The sequence below is a fragment of the Marmota monax genome, unplaced genomic scaffold, assembly GCF_021218885.2.
Source record: "Marmota monax isolate L192 unplaced genomic scaffold, Marmota_monax_Labrador192_F-V1.1 WCK01_AAM20220418_F8-fsc00147, whole genome shotgun sequence".
Classification (NCBI taxonomy): domain Eukaryota; kingdom Metazoa; phylum Chordata; class Mammalia; order Rodentia; family Sciuridae; genus Marmota; species Marmota monax.
In genome coordinates this window covers 1,925,201-1,951,839 of record NW_026693552.1, presented here as the reverse complement: position 1 = coordinate 1,951,839, position 26,639 = coordinate 1,925,201, and the positions used below count along the sequence as shown (strand labels likewise).

Below are 26,639 nucleotides of genomic sequence, written 5' to 3'. Positions count from 1 at the left end.
GCTAGCTATTTTTCTTTCTATATATCACATAACATCATTGTAAGTCTCAAACATACACAGTGAATTTCACATTGAAAAATTTTTTTGTAAATAAAAATTATTCTGAAAAAATTCTATGCTGAGTAAAATAAAATATTTAATCCAGTGGCTTCAGGAGGGGAGATCTAGATCAGCAGTAAAGCATGCAAGAGACTCTAGATTCCATCCCCAGCACCAAAAAATATAATAAAATATTAGCCTAAACCAGGATGTATAACAGTGCTGTGCTGAATTATATTGGAACCTAAGAGAAAAGTAAAAAGAGTGATTTCCATCACCCTAGTTCTTGTCCTTAGGCTCCTTCTGTTTCTGCCTGCAACCTGTAGATGGTAGGGGTCAGCCTGCTTCTGGAAAATCGTGTCCCACTGAGTTCTGGCTTTCCAGAGCTGTGGGGTTACTTGAAAAAGATGCTGATCTGAATGGTAGTGTGTTTACCTAGCAGGTGTGAGGCCCTGGATTTGATCTCCAGCAATGCAAAAAATAATAATAATAATTAATTAATTAAACAGAAGACACTGACCTGACTGGATAGGCATTCTGACTTTGGCTGAGTGCCTTCTTCAATGTGGGTCCCATGTTTCCTGTCTGTGAATGTCTAGGACCACAGATTTCATCTCTATTTAGAACATCTCAGACCCAACTTCTCCATGAGCCTCCAAAGTCACACCACACCATTTGGAATATGATTGTTTTCAATTTAGCATCCAGCTGTAATTTCTCTTATGCCATCCTGTGATCAACGGAACACGCAGGTATACAAGAAACCTGAGAGCTACTGATGGACAGAAGCTCTATCATTCAAATTTTCATACCTGTCCAAATGTGTTTAGCATATTATGGTGCTTACTTCATGATATATTTTGGGGGGCTGACGGTGAAGCTCAGTAGTAGAGCATGTGCTTAGTACAACACACATACAATTTTTTTTTCCTGGCACTGGGGATTGAACTCAGGGGCAATTTACCACTGATCTACATCACCATCCCTTTATATTTTTATTTTTAAGGCTGGGTTTTGCTAAATTGCTGAGGCTGGCCTGGAATTGAGATCCTCCTGCCTCAGCCTCCTAAGTCACCGGAATTATAGGTGTGCCCACCATGTCAAGGAAAAAAAATTATATATATACACACACACACACACATGTATACACATACATATTATATATACACGTACATATATATATATATATATATATATATATATATATATATATGTATGTATTCCGGTTAAAAATTTATTCAGGGGTTGGGGTTGTGACTCAGTGGTAGAGCATTTGCCTAGAATGTGTGAGGCACTAGGTTTGATTCTCAGTATCCCATAAAAAAATAATTAATTAAAGTTATAAAAAATGTTTAAAAATATTTGTGTTAACTATAACTAAACTGTGTTTCCCAACAAGGTTTCCTTCAAGAGAAAGAGAAATATCTCATATGAAAAGCAAAGAAAAAGCCATCAAATAAGTAAAATCTTTGAAATATTGCACATGTACAACCATTTTATTAGGAGAGCATGCTTATTTAATGGCTAAAAGGCAAGGTGAGCGACAGGAACAGCATAGCCATCAAGAAAATGTCACAATGACCCCCTAGAAATGTCAGAGTACAGTGAGCTGGAGAACAAAGAGCTGTAACCTCTTCAAAGTAGTTCCAGTGTATATTGTGATAATTACTCCAATGATAAACAAAGCCCTGGTTAACATAATATCAGAGCACAAGTAAGTAGTTTAGCAGCAATAGCAAGAGAGGTATTAGAAACAAACGTTTTTGTAGTAAGAACAGCGGACCTTATACTATGATAAGTGGAAGGCAAATTCTAGCACCAGACTGAAATACTAAGAAGCTGGACAGGAGAAAACAGACTATAATCACAACTGACTCCTCCTATGTGCTTGTATTAGTGATCCAATTCTACCAGAGGGAACGGGTTTGCAAGTCTATCTAAACTTGTATAATAAGAGATCATCATTAAAAAAAAGAGATCATTAATCATACCTTTGTTAATGGTCAGTAGTGTTTATTATTTTCTCTTCAGCTAATTTTGTTGTTTTCTAAAATCCCAAATTTAATTCTACTTCAAGTGATACTGAATACATTTAAGACATGTGAATACACATAAGCAATCTGTTGATGGTTTATTTAGGCCACTAAATAAACCATCAAGCCTAAAGTAATAGTGCCTGAAGGAGGTCTTCCATAGACAAAATTTGGTGCACTGACAAGAACAGTTGCCCAAGTGGACCTGAATTGTTCTTTTTCCTTGTCAGGGTGAGTTAAAATGTCAAAGCAGAACTGAATTAGCTGAGAATAGAAAAGGGTAATGTTTTAACAATTATCAAAATAACATCCTTTTATATTTAACATTTTTACTCAATTCAAATTCACTTCTCCACCCACTATAATTTATCTTCTGCCTTTTTACTGAAATTTGTTTCACTAAGATCATCAAAGATCTTGTATTCTCCATTCCAGTGATATCTTTTCACACTTACTGTGACACTTGACTCTTGTGAAGTTTCTTCCTGCTGGGCTTCCGGGACACCATCATCTTTTTTCTTGCTTCCTGCTTATGATCTGCTGGACTTTCTCCAATCTTCTTCACCCAAGTCTTAATGCTGCCCAAGAATCTATTCTTAGTATCTCTATTTTTATCTTCCCAGTTTATGTCCTTTTGTTCATGCACCCATATTTTCAAATACCACAAACACACTCAAGATTCTCAAATCAAACTCTCTAGCCCAGATTTCTAATCATTACTCCACTAATGCACGTGTAAATATCACCTAGAAAAATCAAATTCAAGATAACAAAAACTCCACCTAAAATTCTTCCCCCACTTCACAAAGAAGAAAGAAATGTGATCCTGTCCTGCAATCCCTATCTGGAATAAGAAAATCCCTATCATTTATAACTCTACCACCTATCTCAGTATCTTAGACTACTCTTTCTTCTTCAGGAACAATGAGTTATGAAGAAATTAGATTCTGCCCTTCTGAGATATATCCTGAATATCTCCTAAAGGTGTCCTCTCCAATTGGGGCCTTTTCCATGAAGGAGTACACAGATGGATATCAGGATCTTGTTTAACATCCTCCTAGAGTATTTGGTACAATTGTAATAACATCTGAACTAGCCTCCCAAACTCTAGCTTCATTTCTAAAATCCCAATGTGGTTGCATAACTTTTTTGTTCAAAATACTTTTAATCCTCTATTAACCTATAGGTTAAAGTATAAATACCTTGTATGGAATACTCTGCCTTTTATAATTACACCCAAATTAACTTCTATGGCCTCATTGAATACCACCATCTCTGCTGCTACCCTTTTCTCCCCATATTTATTTTTTTTTAATTATTTGTGCATAATAGTGAGTCACACTATGATATACTTGCTCATAATATAATTTAATCAGGTTCATTCACCAGTACCTCCCTTTGTCCTCCTCTCCTTCCCCTTGGTCTTTCCTCTGTTCTACTGGTTTCCCTTCCATTTTTGTGAGGTTCTTTCCTTTCCCTTTTTCTCCCTAGCCTCTACATATGAGACAAAACATATGACCCTTAACTTTCTGAGTCTGACTTATTTCACTTAACATGATCTATTCCAGTTCCATCCATCCATTTTCCTGCAAATTAAATAATTTCATTCTTCTTCATACATGAATAAAATTCCATTGTATAGATCTGTCATATTTTATCTATTCCACAGTTGATAGACACTTGGGCTGGTTCCATAATTTGGCTATTATGAATTATGCCAGTATAAACATGGGTACACATGAATCATTATAGTATACTGATTTTTATTCTTTTTGGATTAATATCTAAGAGTGGTATAATTGAATCATACAGTGGTTCCATTTCTAGTCTTTTGAGAAACCTCCATGCTAATTTCCACAGTGCTGTACTAATTTACATTCACATCAACAGTGTATAAGAATTTCTTTTCCCACCACATCCTCATCACCATTTTGTTAATTGTGTTCTTGATGATGAGTGTCAGTCTAACATGAGTGAATAGAAATCTCAGTGTAGTTTTGACATACACATATACATATATGTGTATGTATGTTCAATATGTATATATATATATATATATGTTCAATAAGTCCATGTTCGATATATACATGTATATGTTCTATATATATATATATATATAGATATATATATATATATATATGCATATGTATATGTTCTATTTCTTTAGCCATCATGGAAATGCAAATCAAAATTACACTGAGATTTATTTTATTTTTGGTTCTTTATATACTCTGGATATTAATTCCTTCAGAAGAGCAGCTAGCAAAGACTTTTTTCCCATTCTGTAGGTCTCTCTCTCTCTTTTTTTTTAAAGATAGAATTTTTTAATATTTATTTTTCAGTTTTCAGTGGACACAACATCTTTATTTTATTTTTATGTGGTGCTGAGGATCGAACCCAGCGCCCTGCACATGCCAGGCAAGCATGCTACTGCTTGAGCCACATCCCCAGCCCCTGAAGATCTCTCTTAATGGTACTGTTCCCTTTGCTGTGCAGAAGCTTTTTAGCTGATGCCATCCCATTTATTAATTCTTTGTATTATTTCCTGGGATTTAAAAGTACTGTTGAGAAAGTCATTGCCTGGGCCTATATGTTAGAGTGTTTACCCCCCTATGTTTTCTTCCAGCAGCTGAAAAGTTTATGGACTATTTCTAGATATTTGATCAATTTTGAGTTGATTTTTTGTGACAAGTAAGAGAGGGATCTAGTTTCATACAGATATCCAGCTTTCCTAGCACCATTTGTCAAAAAAAGGCTGTCTTTTCTCCAATGTATGTTTTTGGCTCTTTCATCAAGGCTCAGATGACTGTTTCTGTGTGGGTTTTTCTCTGTGTCTTCTATTTCACTGACCTACATGCCGGTTTTTATGTCAGTACAATGTTGTTTGGGTAGCTCTGTAATATAATTTGAAATCGTATTGTGATGCCTCCAGCATTGCTCTTTTTGCACAGAATTGCTTTGCTTTTCTGGGTCTTTCGTTCTTTCATATGAATTTTAGGACTGTTTGGTTTTTGTTCTTTTTGTTTGTTTGTTTGTTTTGGTTTTTCTTCCTAGTTCTGTGAAGAATGCCTTTGGTATTTTGGTGGGGATTGCCTTGAATCTGTAGATCACTGTATGTAATATGGACATTTTAATATTAATTCTGCCTACACATGAACCATGGTAGGTCTTTCCATGTGCCTTCTTCTATTTCTTTTTTTCTTTTTTCAGTATTCTGTATTTTTCACTGTGGATGTCTATCACAGACTCTTTGGTTAGATTTATTCCTAGGTATTATCTTGTGGACTATTGTGAACAGAATTATTTTCCTGACTTCTATTGTCAGCAAATGCATTATTGGCATATAGAAGCATTTTCAATTTTCATTTGTAGGTTTTGTATCCTGATATTTTGCTGAATTTATATGTCAGCTCTAAAAGTCTTCTGGCAGAGCTTTGAAGGATCTTCTAAGTATATCATATTACCATCAATCAGTGATAATTTAACATTTTTTTTTCTTTTCAAATTGTATCATTTTTATTTCGTTATCTTGCTAATTGCACTGGTTAAAATGTCAAGTTCTATATTGAATAATATGGTGACAGTGAACATCCTGGTCTTGTTTCTGATTTTAGAGGGAAAGATTTAACTTTGCCCTCATTGGGCATGATTCTCCATTTTTCAACAGCATCTTCTGGCTGCTTCATGAACATACCTTGTTTTTAAAACATCATGAAAGATCCAGGATTGCTTGCCTTACTTAGAATGGCAAGTTCTTAGAACATTGACAGAACAAGGGTCAACCTTGAGTTGATGACATACCTGGATTGCACGCCCAATCAAGGATCCCACTTATAGCCGGGCTTTTCTAGAATCAAGTTGTTGTGATAAGATAGAGGACAATATTAACTATCAATCAATACAGAAGCAACTGATCTCAGTTATTGAAAAGAAACAAATAGATTCCAAATAACTGCCCCCAAACCTTTGAAATGGGCATGATGAGAGCACTAATTAGAGGCTTATTGTTTAGAGATGCGTACAGAACAGGGTTGATGAGAGAGTGTTAAAAGTTAGCATACAAAAAAATTCAGTCAATTTTCAGTACCACCATACTGCCCACTGCTATTTTTTCCAAACAAAATTATCTTCAAAAACTAATCATCATTCAATAATCCTTGCACCCATGTGTAACATACTCTGAAGGAAAATATGAATATGATGAACTTATCAAATAATGTGCATCAGAACAATTATGGAGGAAAGGTAAAAATCCTATGCTGCTCCCCTTCCCCCCACACAAGACACATTATAGCCTTGATTACACTAAAACAAAATTACAAGGCATTAAGTATGATTAGGACAACAGAAAAAAAATTACAAATTAAAAGACTATATTCAATAAAGAATAGAAAGATAAAATTAAGACAGAAATAAAATCCACTTTAGAAACAATACACACTGCAAAGATGTAAGAAAATATAATCACTGACACAGGGTTACATACCTGAATAAATAGGAAAAAAAGATGAATGAATGTGATAAATGAAGATAGGAGATGTTATCTATGAAAATTAATCCAGAGCGCTCACTTTGGCAGCACATACACTAAAATTGGAACAATATAAGATTAGCATGGCCCCTGCAAATTCAAGAAGTGTTTCATATTTTTTTAGACAAAATCTAGATAGAGCAAAGGTGTGAGAGGACAAGGGAAAGGCATGGGGATAAAAAAATTGGTGGAATGAGATGGACATCATTACTCTAAGTACATGTATGAAGACACAAATGGTATGAATATACTATGTATACAACTAGAGATATAAAAAGATGTGCTCTATATGTGTAATATGAGTTGTAATGTATTCTGTGGTCATATGTAACAAAGTAGAATAAAAAATAAACAAATATATGAAAATATTTAAAACATCACGAAAGATCCTGGATTTGGAATCTATTTTTTGCTTTTAAATCTAAAGTGGTGCTACATGGAACAAGTTACTAAATTTGTGTAAGTCTCAATATTCTTTTCTTTTAAAATAAAGTGATTTATTATTTTTTAAAAAAAGAAAGAAAGAAAATTAATCCAGAATAAGCAAACAGAAATAATGGCAATGGGGAAAAAAAAAAAAACACTTACAATACAAGAACACTTTTCTCATGTAAAGATTTGCTTATGAGTAATTAAATATGATTTCATGACCCGGAAAGGGGAAGATGAATCATGATACAGAATTTACAAAGAGACTAGATGTTCTAGATGCTATTAGATTAGTAACTACTACGTATGTTACTATACTTCAAAGATAATTATTTTGCATTTAGCAAAAAGAGAAAGCATCCTACTCTTGTCAAAGTTCTGGCAAATAGTAAAGTAAGGGAGGAAAAAGATGACTCATAAATTTTATTTTCCAATATACATAAAGTTAAGAGGTAGATATAAGAACTCAGAGAACATATGGGACCATGAGCCTTCTTTGACTACCTCTATTTGAATATCAGATTTGCTTAGATCACTGAATGAAGAAATCATATAAGCATGTAACCTAACCAACACTAAATAGTATGGAAATTATATTAATAAACTATACCAATAAATTCTGTACACCCAAATATAAATAGTAAATTATTCATAGATTATAGTGGAAATAATAAATAAATACTTAAAAGTTTCAGCAAAGATAAGAAAGTACAAACCTCACATACTAGATAACCAATCGTTACTTTTTAAAAATTTTTAAATAATGGAAACTTAATGAGAACATTTCAAGAACAAATGTAATTAGTCCAAGGATTAAACATTAATATGATTAATAGTCAAGATGTAAAGAGGGTCAGTTTTTTTCATTTCATACTAGGTTATAAGGATGCATTTTCTAAGTTAATGAATCAAGCAATAGAGGTTTATATTTTGTATTCTAAATTCTATACCATTATAATTCACAAAGGAAAAAAATGCAAGTACAAATGGAAACAGAATAAACTCAACAATAACTTCCCTTCCTTATCACCCAAAAGTGAAGTAGAAAATGAATCACTAAGGATGTAGAAACTTAAAATAATTAATGAGGAATTTATTAGCCATGTATCATATTTTATTCTTAAAAAAAATTATCTGATTCCAAGGATAAGACAAAGTACAAAATAAGCCTGGAAAATCTTATTTTGCCAAACAAGGAAAAGCTCAAACTGACTTGAAGAGTCTCCCTGTGGCCAAAGTGTGAACAATGAACACCAACACATGTGGTGATGGCAGTCAATTAAAACTTTAATAAAATAAGAAACCCTGTGCTTATTTTTTAATATGCTTGATAAATGTGATATTATATGCTTACAAAACACATATTAACTGCAAACATTTATAGCAAAGAAATTCTCCATATATCACCTTAATTCATTAAAGTAAATATCAACAATAGTGGAACAGGATGAAATCATGTGCCCCATGAAAAGATGGAAGGAGAAAAACACAGGATCACTCCTGGGATACTGCTGCCAAAGATGTCTACCTGAAATCTAATCATGAGGAAACGTCAGACAAACCAACTTGCCAGATATTCTGCAAAACAACTTTTTTTAATCTCCCAGTATCAGGGTCATGAACGTCAAGGAAAACTGAAGAACCATTTCAGACTGAAGGAGACCCAAGAGACAAGACAGAGAAGTGAAACATGAGATTTTAATTGGATTCTTTTACTGGAAAGAACATTATCAGAACAATTAGCCAAATTTGAATGTGTCTAAAGATTAGATTACAGTTCTGTGTCAGTGTTACAGTTATCCATCAGCTTGGTGGATGCTTCTTTTTATGTAATAGAATATCTTTCAGAAATTCAAAAAAAATATTGGGGATGATGGAATGTCAAATGAATCAAGAAAAATAAGTTTATACTGAACTTCCAAAACTTTCAAGATTCTGATGGTCTTAAAATTTAAAAATTCAGTATCTTTCACATGTACTACTTTTATGGTTCAAAAAAGAAGAAATATAATATATATAATAGAAAAGGAAAAGGATAAAATACCTCTGGATAAATTTTATTTAGGATATAAAGAAAGTTGCATAAATTGAAAGTAAAAAGATTAATATTGTAAAGATACCAATTTTTGAATAGGAAGATTCAAAATAATAAAGCTGTTAATTTTCCATGTATTAATTATTAAATTTAACACATTTCCAAGTACAATATCAGGATGTTTATTTTAAGAAAAAAATATCCCTAAAGAAAAATAAACATGAGAAAGTGGCACACAAAATCTCTTTAAAAGGAGTAATCAATTGAGGTTAATCTTACTAGATATTGAAATATAATGCCTCAATAATTATAACAATTCAACATTGATACATAAATAGATGGTAAATGGAAAAAGTAAATAATAGATTTCAAAAATAGATGCAAAAAGGCATACATTCAACATGTAATAAAAAGTGGCATTTCAAATTAGCAGAAAATATAGGTTGCCTACAAAGGGTGTTAGAATAGTTGGTTGGTCAGTTGAAAAAATATTAAATTGTATTTTACGGTCTACACCATTGGTGTCCTACAACAATCTAGATGCATCTAATATTTAATGAGTATAATATTTTTAAAAAACTATATAAATATTAATCATGAGGAAGTTATTTTTAAACCTTGGCATGAAGAATGACTAAATAAGGACTTAAAAACTACAAGTTCTAAAATATTTGTATGATGCAAAAATCATAATGACAATAGAAGAATACAAACAGAATGGGAGAAAATATTTACCATTTTCACATCAGAAAGAGCATTAATCTCCAGAATGAATAAAGAACTAAAAAAAACTTAACTCCAAAAAAATCAAATAACCCAGTCAATAAATGGGCTAAGGAACTGAACAGACACTTCTCAAAAGAAGATATACAATCAATCAACAAATATATAAAAAAATTACCATCTCTAGCAATTAGAGAAATGCAAATCAAAACTAAGATTTCATCTCACTCTAGTCAGAATGGCAATTGTTAAGAATACAAGCAACAATAAGTATTGGCAAGGTTTGGGGCAAACGTACACTCACACATGCTGGTAAGACTGAAAATTGTGAAACTCTGGAAAGCAGTATGAAGATTCCTTAGAAAACTTGGAATAGAACCACCATTTGACCCACCTATCCCATTCCTTGGTTTATATCCAAAGGACTTAAAATCAGCATACTACAGTGATGCAGCCAGATGAATGTTTATAGCAGCTCAATTCACAGTATCTAAACTATGGAACCAACCTAGATGCCCATCAACAGATGAATGGATAAGGAAAATGTGTTATATATACACAATGGAATATTATTCAGCCTTAGAGAAGAATGAAATATGGCATTGCAGGTAATAATATCATAATTTTGGGGGGTTGGCTTATTTCACTTAGGAGAATATCATCCTAAGTGAAATAAGCCAACCCAAAAAAATCCAAAGGCCAAATATTTTCTCTGATATGTGGATGCTGATCCATCATTTGGGGGTGGGTCTAGGGAAGAATGGAGGAACTCTCGATTGGGCAGAGGGAAGGGAGGGGAGAGGACGGGAGGGGAGAAAGTGTGGGGGTAGGAAAGATGGTGGAATGAAACAGACATGTATGATTGCATGAATGGTGTGACTCTGCATCCTGTACAGCCAGAGAAATGAGAAGTTGTGCTTCATTTCTGTACAATGAATTGAAATGCACTCTGCTGTCATGTATAACTAATAAGAAAAAAAATTAAAAATTTTAAAAATACATGGGAAAAGGCTTATTTCTTTTGTACATAAAGAGTTCTTTTAAATAAAGAGGAAAGTAAATTCTAATAAATGGGTAAGGGATGTAAACAGTTCACATAAATATAGATGATCACCAATATATGAAAAAAAACCTCTAACAGTCATAAAGAAATGCAAATTAAGGCTGGGCTTGTGGCTCAGTGGTAGAGTGCTCATCTAGCATAGGCGAGGTCCTGGATTTGATCTTCAACACCACAGTAAAAAAAAAAAAAAAAAAAAAAACCTAGTTAAATAAACTAATTAAAGATATCGTGTCCAACTACAACTAAAAAATAAATATTGAAAAAAAGAAATGCAAATTGAAATATCAATAAAACTATTTTCAGCTGATTGGAAAAAAATTTATACAACATGAGTGAAAATATTGTGAAATAGATACTTAAATATACCGTTGATGATACTAGAAATTAATATAACCCTTGTGGAAGACAATTTGTCAATATTTATTAAAATTTAAAATGTACACATACTTTGGCTTTGTGGTTCTCCTATGATACTTGCTTACCAATGCAAAACAGTTATGCATAGGATACTTGATTGACTTTAATAGAAATAAATTCCCATTGTAGAAGCCAGAATCAAGTAGACAAGAGACAAACCACAAGAGTTGTTTTAATGGAGAAAACTGATACAACACTCTGTTAAACAGATAGTCAAGGACTGAAGAGACACAAAGGGAAGACCAAGTATCACCCAGGAAGGAACTACTAACACGATTTTCTTGGATGACCTAGAGGGAAGAGATTGACTAAAACTTCATACATTTGGAACAATGAAGATCCATGAAGCTGGGATCCAACCTGCGCATGCAGGGCCTCCGCAGCTAGCGCTGGCTGTTGAAGTAAATACATACAATGAGACTATTTCCTGGAAGAGTGAAAAAACTGCAAAGGGATTCAATTGCTGTTGCTGCTTCTGGAGCAAACTCCACTTCTTTTTTTTTTTTTTTTGGTATAATAGCTAATATTTATTGAGCATTTTCTACATACCGGTCACAATTCTGTGTACTTTATGTAAATTAAATAATTTTAAAAAATTAATTACATAATATGCATAGCCCTCAAGTAAGATAGGTACAAATTTGTCACCCTCATTTTTTATCCTTTCAATCCTGCCTACATCCTAGTTTCTGGGCCCGTGAATGGGGCTGTGTTCATTAAGAAGCAGAAAGCAGTTTTATTGTGCCCCCCCACCCCCCACACCTTGGATGAACAACTGAGAAGACAGTGGCCAGAGAAGACACTTGCCATGCATAGTCACATGTGTCTATATGTACACATGTGTATAATTTTATTTTTGTATATCTTTATGATTTTAAAAATAATTTGTTGTTTTTATTCTTACTTGAAAAATATTAATTGTATGTATTTGGTGGTACATTGTAGCATTTTTGATATATTGGAAAACTTAACTCAAGCTAATTAACATATCTCCTACTTCACCCTACCTATCATTTCTCGTAAGAATATTTAAAATCTGTTAACAATTTTTACATATGCAATAATTACCAACTGTGGTCAACCATGCTGTGTAACGGATCTCAAAACCTTATTCCTCCTGCTTAAATGGAGTCTAACAAGACTCCTTTGATCGGCACCTCCCCTCTCTTCATCCCCTATCCCTTGCCTAGCCTCTGCTTTATGAATCTGATATTTTTAGACCCTACATGTAAGTGAATTATACAGTATTTTGTTCTCCTGCACCCAGCTTATTTCACTTAGCACAAACATCCTCCAGGTTTATCCCTGTTACGGAAAAAATGATAAAACATCCTTCCTTTCTCAGGGGTGAGAAGATATCTGCTATGGATTGAAAGTATTAAGTACAATGGGAAGGGGTACAGACAAAGAAGAGTTCAAAGACACAAAAGACATTTACTTCATCCTGGAGAGACCAGGAAAGTCTCTATGGAAACAAAATGGTTGACAACTTTCAAGAACTAGAAATAATGGGAACAAAGAGAGGAAGATAGAAAAGAACCATAAAGATAGGAAATGGGACCTAAGTCAAGAGAGTATGGTAACGATTTTAAGGTAGAATTCAAGGAGCAATTTTCCCTTCAGCATAAGTCTCCACTCTTTTTCCTAGAGACTAGATTAATGTAGGGTTAACTGTATTGCTGGGCAACACTCTGTATGATAATAATGATCTCTGATTGGTGATTGCATCTGGGCTAGGAGGAACTATGGTTGACCTACAAAGACCTGAGAGGGAGCCACCAAAATGGGCTTCCCTGAGTACCTTGACTCTATAACTGAGAAGTTCCTTAAAGGAAAATCTGAAAACAGAAAAATTCTTAAAGAATTGTTATAACAGATATTAGCTTATGAGGCTTTTAAGCTTGAGTAGCTCACCATCTGTACCTATGTACCTCTCACTACCTTGAACTTGAGCTACCACCTAGGAGATCAAAAAGGGCTGTGCAGGCTACTGTCTAGGCAGCCTTGGAGACCGCCACAGGAGAAAAAATCCCAAACACTGCTGTGCTGAAAGGTTGCAATTCTATCCCACATTTCTGAGCATGTGTACAAAGAGTGACGATCTCAATGTTTAATTAAACCTAGTAATTTCCCCCCACATCCCTGGTCGATATTGACAGATTAAGGAAAGATAACCAAAATAGTTTAGCTATAGTGGACAGTTATGTGGATAGAAGTGCAAGATCTAGGATACGAGTGATAGCTTTTAACCAAATTATGAAAAAGTTAAGTGCAGATTGTGGAAAATGAATTGTAATCTAAGTTTCAGAGGAGAGTAGGACCCTAACAGCTTTTGAGTGAAGCATTAATATGATATTTTTTAATCATCCTATTAGACAAATAATCTGTTCACAATGTATGTTGGAAGGAAAAACATAGAACTGTTCAGTAAAGGGGATGGAAGACCTATCTAGATGGCTGAAGGATTGATAATGCAGTAGCAATGACAATAATTGAGTTCTAATTTCTGAGACTGAAGACAGAGCAGTATCTTGAGACTGGGGGAGACTTAGCCTGCCACCTAGTGGACAGATCTGATTTGCATTGCAATTTACTTCATTTCCTGCTTCCATCCTGAACCCTCAGGCATAACTGAGCTCAAGTTTTAATTCCCATAATTTATAAAAGCCACACAAGATTTCTGACAAGAATATAGGTACACTGAGATAGTTATAACAGTGGTTAAAAAAAAAACAAGAAACGTTTGGAGATTTGGGTTTTGTTTAGGTTTTGCCAGTGGAACAACCATTTTTTCTCCTTGGTATTAAAAATAAAATGTGACTGTTACATGAAATATAAAGTTGAGAAATAATCTTCTAATGCTTTCTTCCATAATTTATCTGATGGGCCTTTATATATTTACTATTATTGATTATTTAAGTACAGAAACATACACAAATATTCAACCATCTTTCTCGCTGTGTATTCCTTCTGGAGATTTCCATTCTTGTTTAACCTTGTTTCTTTATACATTACAGTCTGTTGCTCTATTTTTCTTCTCTACTGACAAGCCTTACTTTTTTACCTGCATTCTAAGGCTGTGAATGGTTTAAAACTTTAAAAATGGATGCAACATTCACTTTTCCAAATAAACACATATTTAGAAACTCCTTTAATCTTTATCTACTAAAGAACTAAAAAACTCTCAAATTACAGGAAATGCCCTTGAAGACTGAGGAATGATGACACAGTATTTTTAAGCTTTCCGTAAATATGCACCATAAAATGGAAAAGAGCAAAGAAAAAAACATTCACTTAAGAGCAGTGTGTCTAGATTCCTTGAAGTGTCTCTGGTCTTGAACACTTTTTTTCTCTTCTAAATTCTCATATGTTGGAATAAAATATATTTATAAGTGCTTTGTGAACTTAAAACACTTTTGTTACTGGAAAAGCACAGAAGTTCTTCCAGGATCAACCACTAGCCAAATGTAAACCATATTTTAAAACTGTCCCTTTCTCAGTAGGATAAGCCTGATAAGTATGAAGTAAATAGAGGTGCAGCATATTACTCCAAGCAAAGGAAGCTTACTGGACCATACTCCTAATTATAAGCCAAATGGTGCAGGACAGCTTCCAGCCTCCCACTAACAATTTTTCATAATTAGACAAAAAGAAGAAAAACACGTTTCTTTCTTTCAAAAAGAAACATGTTTTTCTTCTTCTTTTTGTCTCTTTAGGAAATCAACTTATAATATTTATAATAGTGGATCATGTGTATACTTTGATCAGATATTACTTCACCCAGAAAATAAAACCATTATATGCTTTGTTAACTGTAAAGTTTTAAAAATTATTCTCACCCAGAATAAAAACTGGCATGACTCTAGCATTTGAGAACATGGGTCCCTTCCCCAGGGTTAGCAAGATGTGAAAAATCCTGAGGCAGAAGTCAAAGAGACTGTAGAAGGAGAAGACTTGAAAGTTGCAAAGATCAGGGTAGTGGGGGGGTCAGGGGGGCTGCAAGCACTAAACTGCCTTAAGAAGCTTAACTATTTGAAATGCCTGAGTCTGAAAATTCAATGAGAACAACGGAGTCATGTTTGAAGATGTGTGATGTGTTTCCTCCTTTAAATCAAGAGCATGTGAGGAGATAAAATGGCAAAGTGCAATTAATGTCTACGCATCATTTAACTGATTAAAAGGGCAAGGGATTTCAGGGCAGTGGGTCCTTACAGACACCAAAGCCTCATTACTCTGAAATGTAAAATGGACCTTTATCAGCCTTTGGTTTTTCCTGTTACAAATTACCACAAACCTAGTGGCTTTAAAAGAATATGAATATGCCAAGAATGGTAGTATGCACCTGTAATCCTAGGAATCTAGGAGACTGAGGCAGCAGGATGGCGAGTTTGAGGCTAGCACAGGCAATTTAGAGAGACCCTGTCTCAAAATAAAATATAAAAAGGGCTGGGGATATAGCTCAGGGGTAGAGCATCCTAAGTTCAATTCCCAGTACAGAAAAAAAAAGGAGGAGGAGGAGGAGGAGGAGAATGAGGAGGAGGAGGAAGAGGAGGAGGAGGAGGAGAAGAGAAAGAAAGAAAGAGAGAGAGAAGGAAGGAAGGAAGGAAGGAAGGAAGGAAGGAAGAAAGAAAGAAAGAAAGAAAGAAAGAAAGAAAGAAAGAAAGAAAGAAAGAAAGAAAGAAAGAAAGAAAGAAAGAAAGAATAAATATATTTTCTTATCCTTCTGGAGGTGGAAAGTCTGAAATGGGTCACTGGCTCATTCTGAGTGGTCAGCAGGACTGAGTGCCTTCAGAAGGTTCTATGGGAGAACTCATCTCCTTGCCTTTTACAGCTTCTAGCTGCCTGGATGCCTTGGTGCTTCCTTGGCTCACATCTCACTCGGTCTTCAGAGCCAGCAATAGCCTCATCCTTCTGACTCTGATTCCCTTCCTTCCTCCCTCTTTTATCAATAATGACCTCATGATTACAGTGAGTACTAGGTTCTCTCCCCATCTCAAGATGATCAGATTTAGCCACCTCAGTTCCATATGTGGATGACCTCCCGCTTGCTATGGAACAGAGCCTATGCAGAGTAGCACATGGACACAATTCACTGGGGGCCATTCTCCTGCCTACCACAGACTCCATGAGGTTCTTGTGAGAAATAAATAAACAAAGCATGCAAAAGTCTTACATGCTGCCAGTAGAAAGCACCTAGTAATGTTATTCACCTCCAAATATTCATAGAGAATGTGGGTATGTCTAACTGAACTGGCCGAATTCAAAGTAAAAAAGGATATGCAGAATGGCTGGGTTTTGTTTTTGTGGTTTTAGATATATAAACAAACATTCCTATTTAACCTACTGTACCTTGAATCATTCCCACTATTATCTGCTCTATAATTCAGGTACAGTCATTCTACAGATTGAAAGTGTGCGCCACACACAGTCTTCCATAGACCACTGTTTGAGCAGGGATATCAGAGTCCACAAGGGGAAACTGTGCACTTGCTAGAGTTAGCACAAAGACACAGCCGTTAAGCAAGCAGGACACGTCTCCAAAGAGAAGTCACAGGCATAGAACATCAAGTAGGAACCACTAAGGCTCTCCTGCTTTCCATTATGCTCTATTCAGTTCTGAGATCTAAATTGCTGCTGATTTTTCATCTTTTAATCACTTCACAGAAGTTAAGTGTCCTTGGGAGACACTACAGAGGGTAGCACATATCTCATCCCATTGATTCTAAATTAATTTGATCTTTTAACTCCCAGCTACTGAGCTTCCTGGGCTGCTGAAAAAAAAAAGAAAGAAAGGAGAATAGAAAGGAAAAAAAGCATCTAAGGTGACTTTTTTTTTTCTTTCTCACAACAAAACCTGACAGAAGCTGTGGGTTTTGGAAAAATTGCCTTTAATTTTGCTTCTACTAGAAGAGAAATAGAATACTTCAATCACATGCAGCAACTTTTTACAATAATAATATTAATGTATAAATTAATAAATGTAGCAACTAATTTTAAGAACTGGGTCTAACACTATTAAAGCAAAATATCCCTTCAAAGGAGATCAATCATGTCTGTGATATTTCTTCCCTAAGATTATGAGTATTGGTTATTAATATTAATTAATTGTTATTGGTACATTACATAATTATTCATATTACTAGAATTCATTGGGACATGGTTGTATCTGTGCATAATATAATTTGGTAGCTTTCACTCCTCAAAATCTCCCCCATTCCTTTCTCTCCTCCCTTCCTGGATCTCTTACTCTCAATTAGTCTCACTTCTATTTCATGAGATTACCTCTTATTTTCCTTTATGAGTATTAATTTTAAAAAAGTTATCTGGAAGTTAACTCTCACTTCAAATCAATACCATAGATCTACCCAGTGAATAATAAAATACTAGAGTTAATGCTTTAGTGAAATTGGAAAGGATCATGAGTATTACCTTTGTTATCTAAAATTTATTTTTAAATTTAGTTAAGTCTAGACCTATTACATGTTACTAGTCAATATGCTGACGTTCAAAGAATAGAGCTATGAACTGGATGGTTGTAACAACTGTTTCCATCTGGAGAAAACGTTCCGAGTTTAGATGAACTACATAGAATAAACACTGTTGATTATACACACTTCACGATATTGAATTCTATTTCTAGAATTCTTATGACACTGTAAGTCAAAGACTAGAAAATTAAAGTTAAGTGAAATGGGAAAAAATTTCACATTCTGAATAATGGGAATTGTCTTTTTTTCCCCTTTTAAATTTAAAACAAGCATTCTCCTAGTGAAAATTAAAAAATAATTATCCCTTGAGGGGCAGTAAGATCAACTCTGTGATGGGACTAGATTTGCCACAAACTGATACCTACTGGGCCATGTCCCTGAGCCTTTGTTTTCTCTACCCCTTTTAATATTTCAATGAATCTGAAGTTCTAAGTGCTCAAAAAGATCCTCATTTTATAAAGAAAAACATTGAATTGAAATAACTTCAACTAGGCAAAGCAGAATTTATACACTTATGTTCTTTCTATCCCACAAGGCCATTGGTCAGGTTCTCAATGTTCCTACCAATTCCTAAAACCACTGGAAAAAAATGACAAATAAATGAGACCCCTCCAATTAGCCCCCACTCACTTGGTAACTTGCGAAGTGGGGGAGGAGACACATTGTCAATGGCTATCATGTGAGACAAAATAGCTGCTGGAAGAGAAGACAAGGGCATCTTGACGGATCAAAGGCAGCTGATCTTGAGGTAAAGGCAGAGGCTACTTGAGAGGTAAAGGATCACTCTTTCCCTTGGGGTGTCATAAGGCAGAACCTTCAAGATACTCTCTGATAGGCTGAGTCCTGCGGAATCTTCTTGCTCATGGTTCTAACACAGTGTTGGTGCAGCATTTCCAAGGGTGAAATCCAGGTGAGGAAAACTACATACCAGTCCAGTGGAATTAGGGGGACTGTGTGAGCTACACAGAGTGGGAGGAATAAAGAAGGAATGTGCAATACCCAAGGCAGATACAGCAGAGCCCGAGACCAGGTTAGAGGAGAGAATTCAGTATACGGCCTCCACAATTCAGAGCCCTTTTCTGCCCACCGCATCTATATTGGGACAAACCCTTCTTGTAGCTGCAGCAACAGGAATATTTATATTGCTACTCATGGCTACACAAATAAATCTCCCTTCTATTCATCACAGATTCAATAAACTCACCCCAGCTTTATTTAACCATATTCTATTGGAGAGTAGTAAATGTTTTAGTTACTTTTTGCTGCTTCCCAACAAGTAAAGCTAATGACCAAGGTTAGGGTTTAGAATCCTAATGGAAGTATCTTTTGACTTGATGTATTTTCTTTAGAGGTCTTTAAAGATATGTTTCTAGTGTCATAACTGGCAATGGATTGTATACAAAAGGGTTGTGACTCTCCAATAACTGAGCTGGACCAGTAGAATGCTAACCCTTTTTCCAACCAAGTTCATGTAGATAACATGAATAACTAGAATTAGAAATATTCATTGTATTACAAAAGTAACAAATTTTCTTGCAACAGTCCCTATTGAATCGAATCTGCAAGGTAACCTTATTCCAGTGTAACTTTTCAATTGAATGTTTTTTCGCTGAACCCAGTGCTACAAACTCTGAACTCTGTTGACTCAAATTTGTTGAATCTCATCATTGTGCTTTTTGTATTTCTTCCACACTCGCCAGCTACCTCCACCTGCATTGACACACCTCAGGATGAAACCTCACCATCCCAAACACACCCCTTTGATAATGCCTAATGCCTTAATTCAGCAGGGTATCCCAGAATCATTATTTTCCCACTCTCACATTTAAAACTCAAAGAACCTCTTTATAAAAATTGCTATTAAAGTCTTCCTGCATTTTTCCTAGATGTTAAAGCAGATAGGGCTATATAAAATGTGTGATTGTTTCTTTCTTTTTTTTTTTTTTTTGGTTGTTATTGGTGTTTTGTTTTGTTTTTGCCTTTGACAAGCAGTTCTGATCAAATGAAATGTAAGAAAGAAATTTTAAGACCCTAAGATTATACTAGTCAATTTCATCTCTGATTTCAACCAACAGTTATTTTTACTTATTGTCTTTGTTATTTTCCTTCTTTTCCATATGTTCTCATTTTCTTTTCTATATTCCATATAATATTAATTCCATATTAATCTAGACCTTGCTTGGAAATAATTTTAAAAAAAAGAAATGTTAGAGGTAAAAATGCAAGTCAACAAGAACATTAAGAAGGAAACATAAGCAAAATAGCTTAATTTTTTCCTAATTCTGTAATCTTCATGATTTTGTGTATCTGTTTATATCTCTAGATATATCTCAGAAAAAAAAATCCATCAGTTCAAAAATTCAATTTCCCTGAAATATTCTTGATTAGTCCTTCAAATGTATTCTGAATCTTTTAAAAATTCATTCTAATAACAATAACATACATAATCATGATTTATCTTTAATAGACAGATAATACTAAATTGTTTGATTATCAATGCCCAGATATTCCTCATAAATTTAATCCCTTCTCAAACACGTGTTCGTAAAATTATCTTAGGAAATTCTGTCACTTCATCTCCCTTAATTTTAACAATCTACTCCATTTAAAAGGAGTAATAATAATATCTCATACAAATGTCGTTAAGATTAAATACAATGGTAGAAATAAAGGTTCCTATACCTAGTGCCTAACGTGAATCATTGATTCTCATTTTTATTTATACTACTATTATTATTGCTAAAGTAAATCTTGAGAAATTCAAATGGACAAGAAAAGATCAGGGAGAGCCAGAGGAAAGGTGGGAAGTTATAAGAGAGACAGGAATTTAGAAAAAGTAGAAATTATTGAGAGAGAATTTTTAGAAATTTTTGCAATATAAAATGTAACTACTTCCCTCCATTCCTTTACAAGTACAGATTCTTCAAAAAAAAATTTCAGTTAGATTTAAGTTTTAGAGGGCATGCAAAGTACATGTTAAAGTTTGCTTCAGGGAAGTTCTGGTAAGCTGATGAACTTCACCTGAGGTTACACAGAGACACCATTCACATTCAGAATGTGCTTGAAGAAAACATTTTCAGAGCATAATCACATCTAAGACTAGTTTTTAAATTTTTGATATCCTTGCTTTTAATAAAACCATGAAATTTCACATGGACTTAGCCATAAAAATACAAATATATACTTGATAAAAATCTCATATAGTAAAGCAGAAAGTCTTCATACTTTGAGAATGTGCTTTAGAGTACTTGTAGTACTTGCTACCTAGAGTGGAATACAGTATAGAATACAGTACAGAATAAAGAAGACCAGGTTTGAAGCTATACGTACCTGGGCCAAAATTGTCTAGGACAGCTCACAACTGTGGTCTCTTGGCTAAGTTATTTAAACTAATGATGTCTCTGTTTATTTATTTATACAATTAGAGGAGTGAGAATAATTTCACAGGGTTACTGAAAGGACTGTAAATAATATCAGTAAGCAACTACTTCATTATGACTTATGAAGATCAAATTACATAAGACATGCAAAATATTTAAGACGTGGTTGGCATGTAATAAGCTTACTCCAAATATTCCAATTGCCTTCCTTTCTCTATAATTAGAATATCAAGCTATGATATAAGAAAGTGGCCACCCGACCAAGGACTAGCACACACCAGAATGAGATGACGACTAGCTTAGCACAATAGAATGGATCAGCACTTGGCTCAGAAACTAGGAGACAAGAACAAAAAAAAATGATAACCAGGTTGGAGAAAATATACTAGGCTAAGGACTTCACCAACAATTGATGTAAATGTATGTACCATTGTTTTAGTCAGCTTTTTCGCTGCTGTGACTAAAAGACCCGACCAAAACAATGGTAGAAGAAGAAAAGTTTATTTGGAGGCTCACGGTTTCAGAGATCTCAGTCCATAGACAGCAGGCTCCGGTTCTTGGGGCTTTAGGTGAGGCAGAACAACATTGTGGTGGAGTGTGGTGGAGTGTAGTGGAGTGTGGTGGTGTGTGGTGGAGGAAAGCACTCACCTGATCATCAGGAAGCAGAGAGATTCTACTCCCCAGATACAAAATATATACCCCATAGCCACTCCCCACAGTGAACCACTTCCTCCAGCCACACCCTACCTGCCTCCAGTTAACACTCAGTTAATCCCAGCAGGGATTAATTAACTGATTAGTTTGGGGCTATACCCAATAATTTCTCCTCCAAACCTTCTCTCATTATCTCACACTTGAGCTTTTGGGGACACCACATCTAAACCATAACAATCAGTGATACCAAACTCAACTGTGTTTCACAAACATGTTATTATCATGTGAAGAATCCAGGAGACACAAATTCAGATGTCAGAAGTTCATCTGAGAACTTGCATATCCTGGTAGTACTTTCTGTTAACATTTGCTGAAATGCCAGGTCTGTTTATTAAGAATCCATGTTTGCTTCTACTAATAGTATGCAGTTTCAAATTTTCATATAATCTGGAAAGCACAATAATCTTGAAGGTAGATATTATGATCCTGTTTGGGAGGTAAAAAAAAATAGGCTCTGCAAAGGAAGATTATAGAGTTCAAATATTGTAAAACTAAACTGTGAGCCCAAGTTTGCCTTTTTCACACTGATTTCTTAATTTAAAATGTGCAATTGTCTTTAAAGGAAATGATGTGTCCTGCATTTTCGTGTGGAAATTCTCTGAATGGAAATAACATTTAGATGATGATAGTCTGGTCTTCTAAATAAGAAGTCCATGAGGTAGATTTAGAGATACATTCATTCAGTTATCTGCATTTTTAAGATTCCAAGTTCAGCAAATTGGAGACAGATGCTTAAGTTTGGAGAGACTTCTACATGCACAGGAAGTAGATGCCCTCCATCTGAGGAAGTGACCACCCAGTCTGTTTTAGAGCTGGATACTGAGTGGAGCATAGGTTAAAGAAGACAAAGTGAAAGAGGTGGATTAGTTCAGGGGATGAGTTGAAATTAGAGTAGGGTATTACAGAAGGAAAAGAAGTTGATGAGTGATGGAGGACAGAAAAAAGATTGAGGATTCCCAGGATTCTGCATTCTGTGCTGCAGTAGAGGCAGCTACAATAAATACAGGTCAAAGATATGATGGTGATGATGGTGGTGGTGGTGGTATGGCCAGTCTTTGGGAGGTATCCTTTTTTTGCAAAGCATACATTTAGATATTCCACATCAATTTATCCTTCCCAACTCTATGAGGTATGCACAATTTATTAGTTCTATTTTATAGATGAGAAAACTGAGGTATGTACAGGGAATTAACTTGAGAAGATCATACAGGGCAGAGGATGTCTTACTTTTAACCTATAGCAAAAGCACCAGAAGAGCCAGACTGAAAGTAGACCCCTGGGGATTCATGAAAAAACTGAGTGGAGTAGGAAAAGATGTGATTTAGGAAGCCTGTTCATCTCCCATCCCTCAAGATGATTAAACTAGATTTTATTCATGAATCCCAACAATTGTTTTCTCTATGTCCTTCAGAAAATACTTATAAAATTTTGAGATCTCACATATAAATAAAAATATCATTTTAATGTATAAATCCCTAGAAAGATGAAGCCACATCCAATGTGATTTTTAAAACTTACAGTATTTCTCAAAAGATATAATAAGACCAGACAAATGTTTTCTTAAAGCATACAAATAACCTATCTCTATTTCTTAAATATTTCTTAATAGTTTCAACCAACAGGATCAAAATAATGCTGTATACCAGTTCTTTTTGTAAAAAATAAAACAACAACCAAAAAAAAAATACACATATATATATTCAGTAGGAAAGGCAGAGTATATTAATACCAGAGGATAGCTGTTTAAAATGATCAAGATGTTATCAGCTGTAGATGATTGTAAATGAAAAACAACATTCAAATGAAATCAACTATTCAAGGGAATAATTAAACATTATAACAATGATGTAGTCTGAAAAACTACTGAGATCAAAAACCCTTGTCAGACTGATGGCATTAGCAATTCCCAGACTGGTTTTTCAGAGAAAATTATTTGAAGAACATTCAATATATCTAAAAACTTTTAAAATATCTTCTACTGACTTTAAATTCCTTCCCTTTATAGGCACTCACAAACAGATGGAATCTCCTTATTGAAGCTGTTTTTTTTCCTAAACAAAATAAAGAGTACAAAATGTTTACATTACAAAGAATTTTAACCGGGGTAGCACTGTAAGCCATTTATTTTACTAGATTCTGAAGTATGCTAGTATTTAATGACTGTTCAAAATCCACTATGGAAGTCACACACCCATTTGTACTCCACTTATAACCTACCTCCGAGTTTATTTGATTAAAATTGACCTCATAACATGGTGAGAGGAGGCTAATTCAAAGCTTTTCTGTTTGAATTTCTATTCTCACAAGAGTAATAATAGAATAGCCAATAACATCTGTGGGCCATATTCTACTTGCCAAGCTAAGTAATTTCCATGCATTATCTCCTATCTAATTTGATCCTTGCAAAAGTCTATGAGGCAGAAACGGATACTGTTCCCATTTTGTCAATTTGGAAGCAAAGTCTTGGTGATGTTAAATAATTTCCCAGATCTTCCAGCCATTGAAACATAGCTTCAGGATTCAAACTTGGGCTGACTCTGCAGCCTGTTGGTCCAGCATTGGTTCAGACAAAGGCAAATGTGTTCAGCAATCATTTTCTCAGACCTGTTTTAAATGGCATTGACTGTTGTTAAGCAAGTCAGTGTTCTTACCAAGAGGCATTGCCTGATTGTTCTTGCCTGCTCTGAATACTGGCTGGCATGCATTCCTTAGATTCACAATCTATTTTTCTTAGATTCACAATCTATTTCCTCCCTCAACATTTCTCCAGATACATTACTTTGAATTCACAACATTTTTGTCTGCAGGTGCTCAAAATTCATTTAAATTTAAGAGTACAATATCTATTCATTTATACCCAGGAGGATGTGAACTGTGTCTTCCTGGCCTAAAGGGAAAAAATGAATGTCCCTTTCTCTCTCGCTTCTTCCTCTCTTATTTTCTTTATGACTTAGACATTCTCAAAGATTCATGTGACCCTATTCACAACTGCTTGGAGAAGTGCCTTAGAAATGTCATCCAAGTAAGTATGGCACACAAGATCTTGTCTAATCCTGCCCACTCCATACCCACCCTTCCTTGGTAGCTTGAGGAAGTATATGGCCAGAGAGGAAAGATACAGATGTGCCATCATGCATAAAGCTAAAGAACCACATGGGGTGTTTCCGCCTTCTTGGAATGAACCTACTGAGCACCTTCTGTTTACAGAACAGAATGTTTGCCTTTTCACCTGGGCAGCAGGCAGAACAGGACTCATCACTTCATCCAACCAAGTGGATGAAGGTCACATAATGAACTAGCCAAGGAATCATACTGAAGCCCAAATCACAAAACTTTTTCTGGCCACATTCTGTCTCCTGGTTAGTGTCCCTTCCCTCACTTATTTCATGAGTGAATATTGTTTTCACCCAATCCCTTTTGTGCTTCTCAGTGAGTAGAATAAATGACTTTTAAGATGGTATCATTCTCATGCCATCAACCAAGCCACTTGTCATCCAGATTTCTTTTTCCTAATGTAATCTCGTTGTCATTTAGATTTGACATTTTAGAGACTTAAACTTCAATGCACTATACTATTCGAAGTTGCCTGGAGACATTGCTGAGCTGTGCTTTTCCCCCATGATTCAAGGAAGGACATTATTCTTCTTTCTTTATTGCTCCAGTCTTCCACTCTACACTTCCACAAATCACTATAATTTGCACCACATCGTACACTATCTGCACGAGGTGTCCTGTAGCAACTTCTGAAATGACCTATAATATTATAAATCATTGTGCTATTTTGGTATAAAATGTTGCTTAGGTAAATATCCATTGTTGTGCATTTTTTCTCCAGAGAACTATTAGTCACATTTTATTGTTCAGAAAGAAAATATGTTACCAGTCACATTTTCTGTTGGTTATTTTCTTTTTCTTTTTTCTTCTTTTGGTGACTGCTGTTGTTTAAAACTATATTTTTATATGTTATAGACACAATTTCTTGGAATAAAGCATTCATATGTATTTATATGTTAGCAAACTGCAGATCACATGCCCCGTGATAAAAGGTAGCTGATGTTAATGATGATTTTATTATATGATTCCTGCAACAAACAGATTGATAGGCAGTGACAAATGGCTTAGTTGAAACAAAACAGAGACTTTTATTAGGTCAAATATAAGAGAGGGAAACTATCCAGAAAAATAAAGCTGAAATACAGCTGTGGGTCATATCAATTCAGATGCTTTATCTATTTTCCACAACGTTTCAAATTGTCCCTCAAAAGCATACCTGTTCTTCAGAGTTTGAAATTGTTTCCTCTTTCAACTGTATCAGTCGGGCTCTGATCAGAGAAGCAAAACCACCAGAGGATACATGGAATAAGGGATTTAAGCTGACACAATACAATTCACTTCCTCAAATCATTGCTCATCTCTTAAATTATCCAATGTCCATTTGTTTTCCCTAAAGAGATTCCCTGAACATATTAAAGGAAACTACCAAATCATCATCCAAGTAACACTCAAAAGAACAGAACAACAGCACAGTTCAAAATAATATGTGGATACCGACTTCAGTACAGTTCTTCCAAGTTCTTAGTAAACTAATGATGTTTGGAAAGACAAATTGCGTAATATCAAAATTTAAGAGTGGTAGAAAACCTAATGCCAAAATCTGAGAAAGCCCTGGGCAAATTTCAAAGCAAACAGAATAGGATTGATGAGAATCTATCCATTATGAACTGAACTATGTCCTCCAAGAAAGGTATATTGAGTTCTAACCCCCCACTGCCTCTTTTTGGTTACTA

General features: G+C 34.8%; 1 protein-coding gene and 1 pseudogene across 1 annotated transcript in view; one reads left to right on the top strand and one right to left on the bottom strand.

Moving 5' to 3' along the window:
* Window positions 1-18,476, bottom strand: part of Cnbd1 (cyclic nucleotide binding domain containing 1) — a 403,883-nt gene extending 385,407 nt beyond the window's left edge. The window contains exon 1 of the mRNA XM_046458653.1: window positions 18,389-18,476. Coding sequence (XP_046314609.1) covers window positions 18,389-18,476 — 88 coding nt within the window. The remainder of the gene's footprint in view (window positions 1-18,388) is intronic.
* On the top strand, window positions 6,636-6,723 carry LOC124102386 (U6 spliceosomal RNA; annotated as a pseudogene).
* Window positions 18,477-26,639: the final 8,163 nt, after the last annotated feature.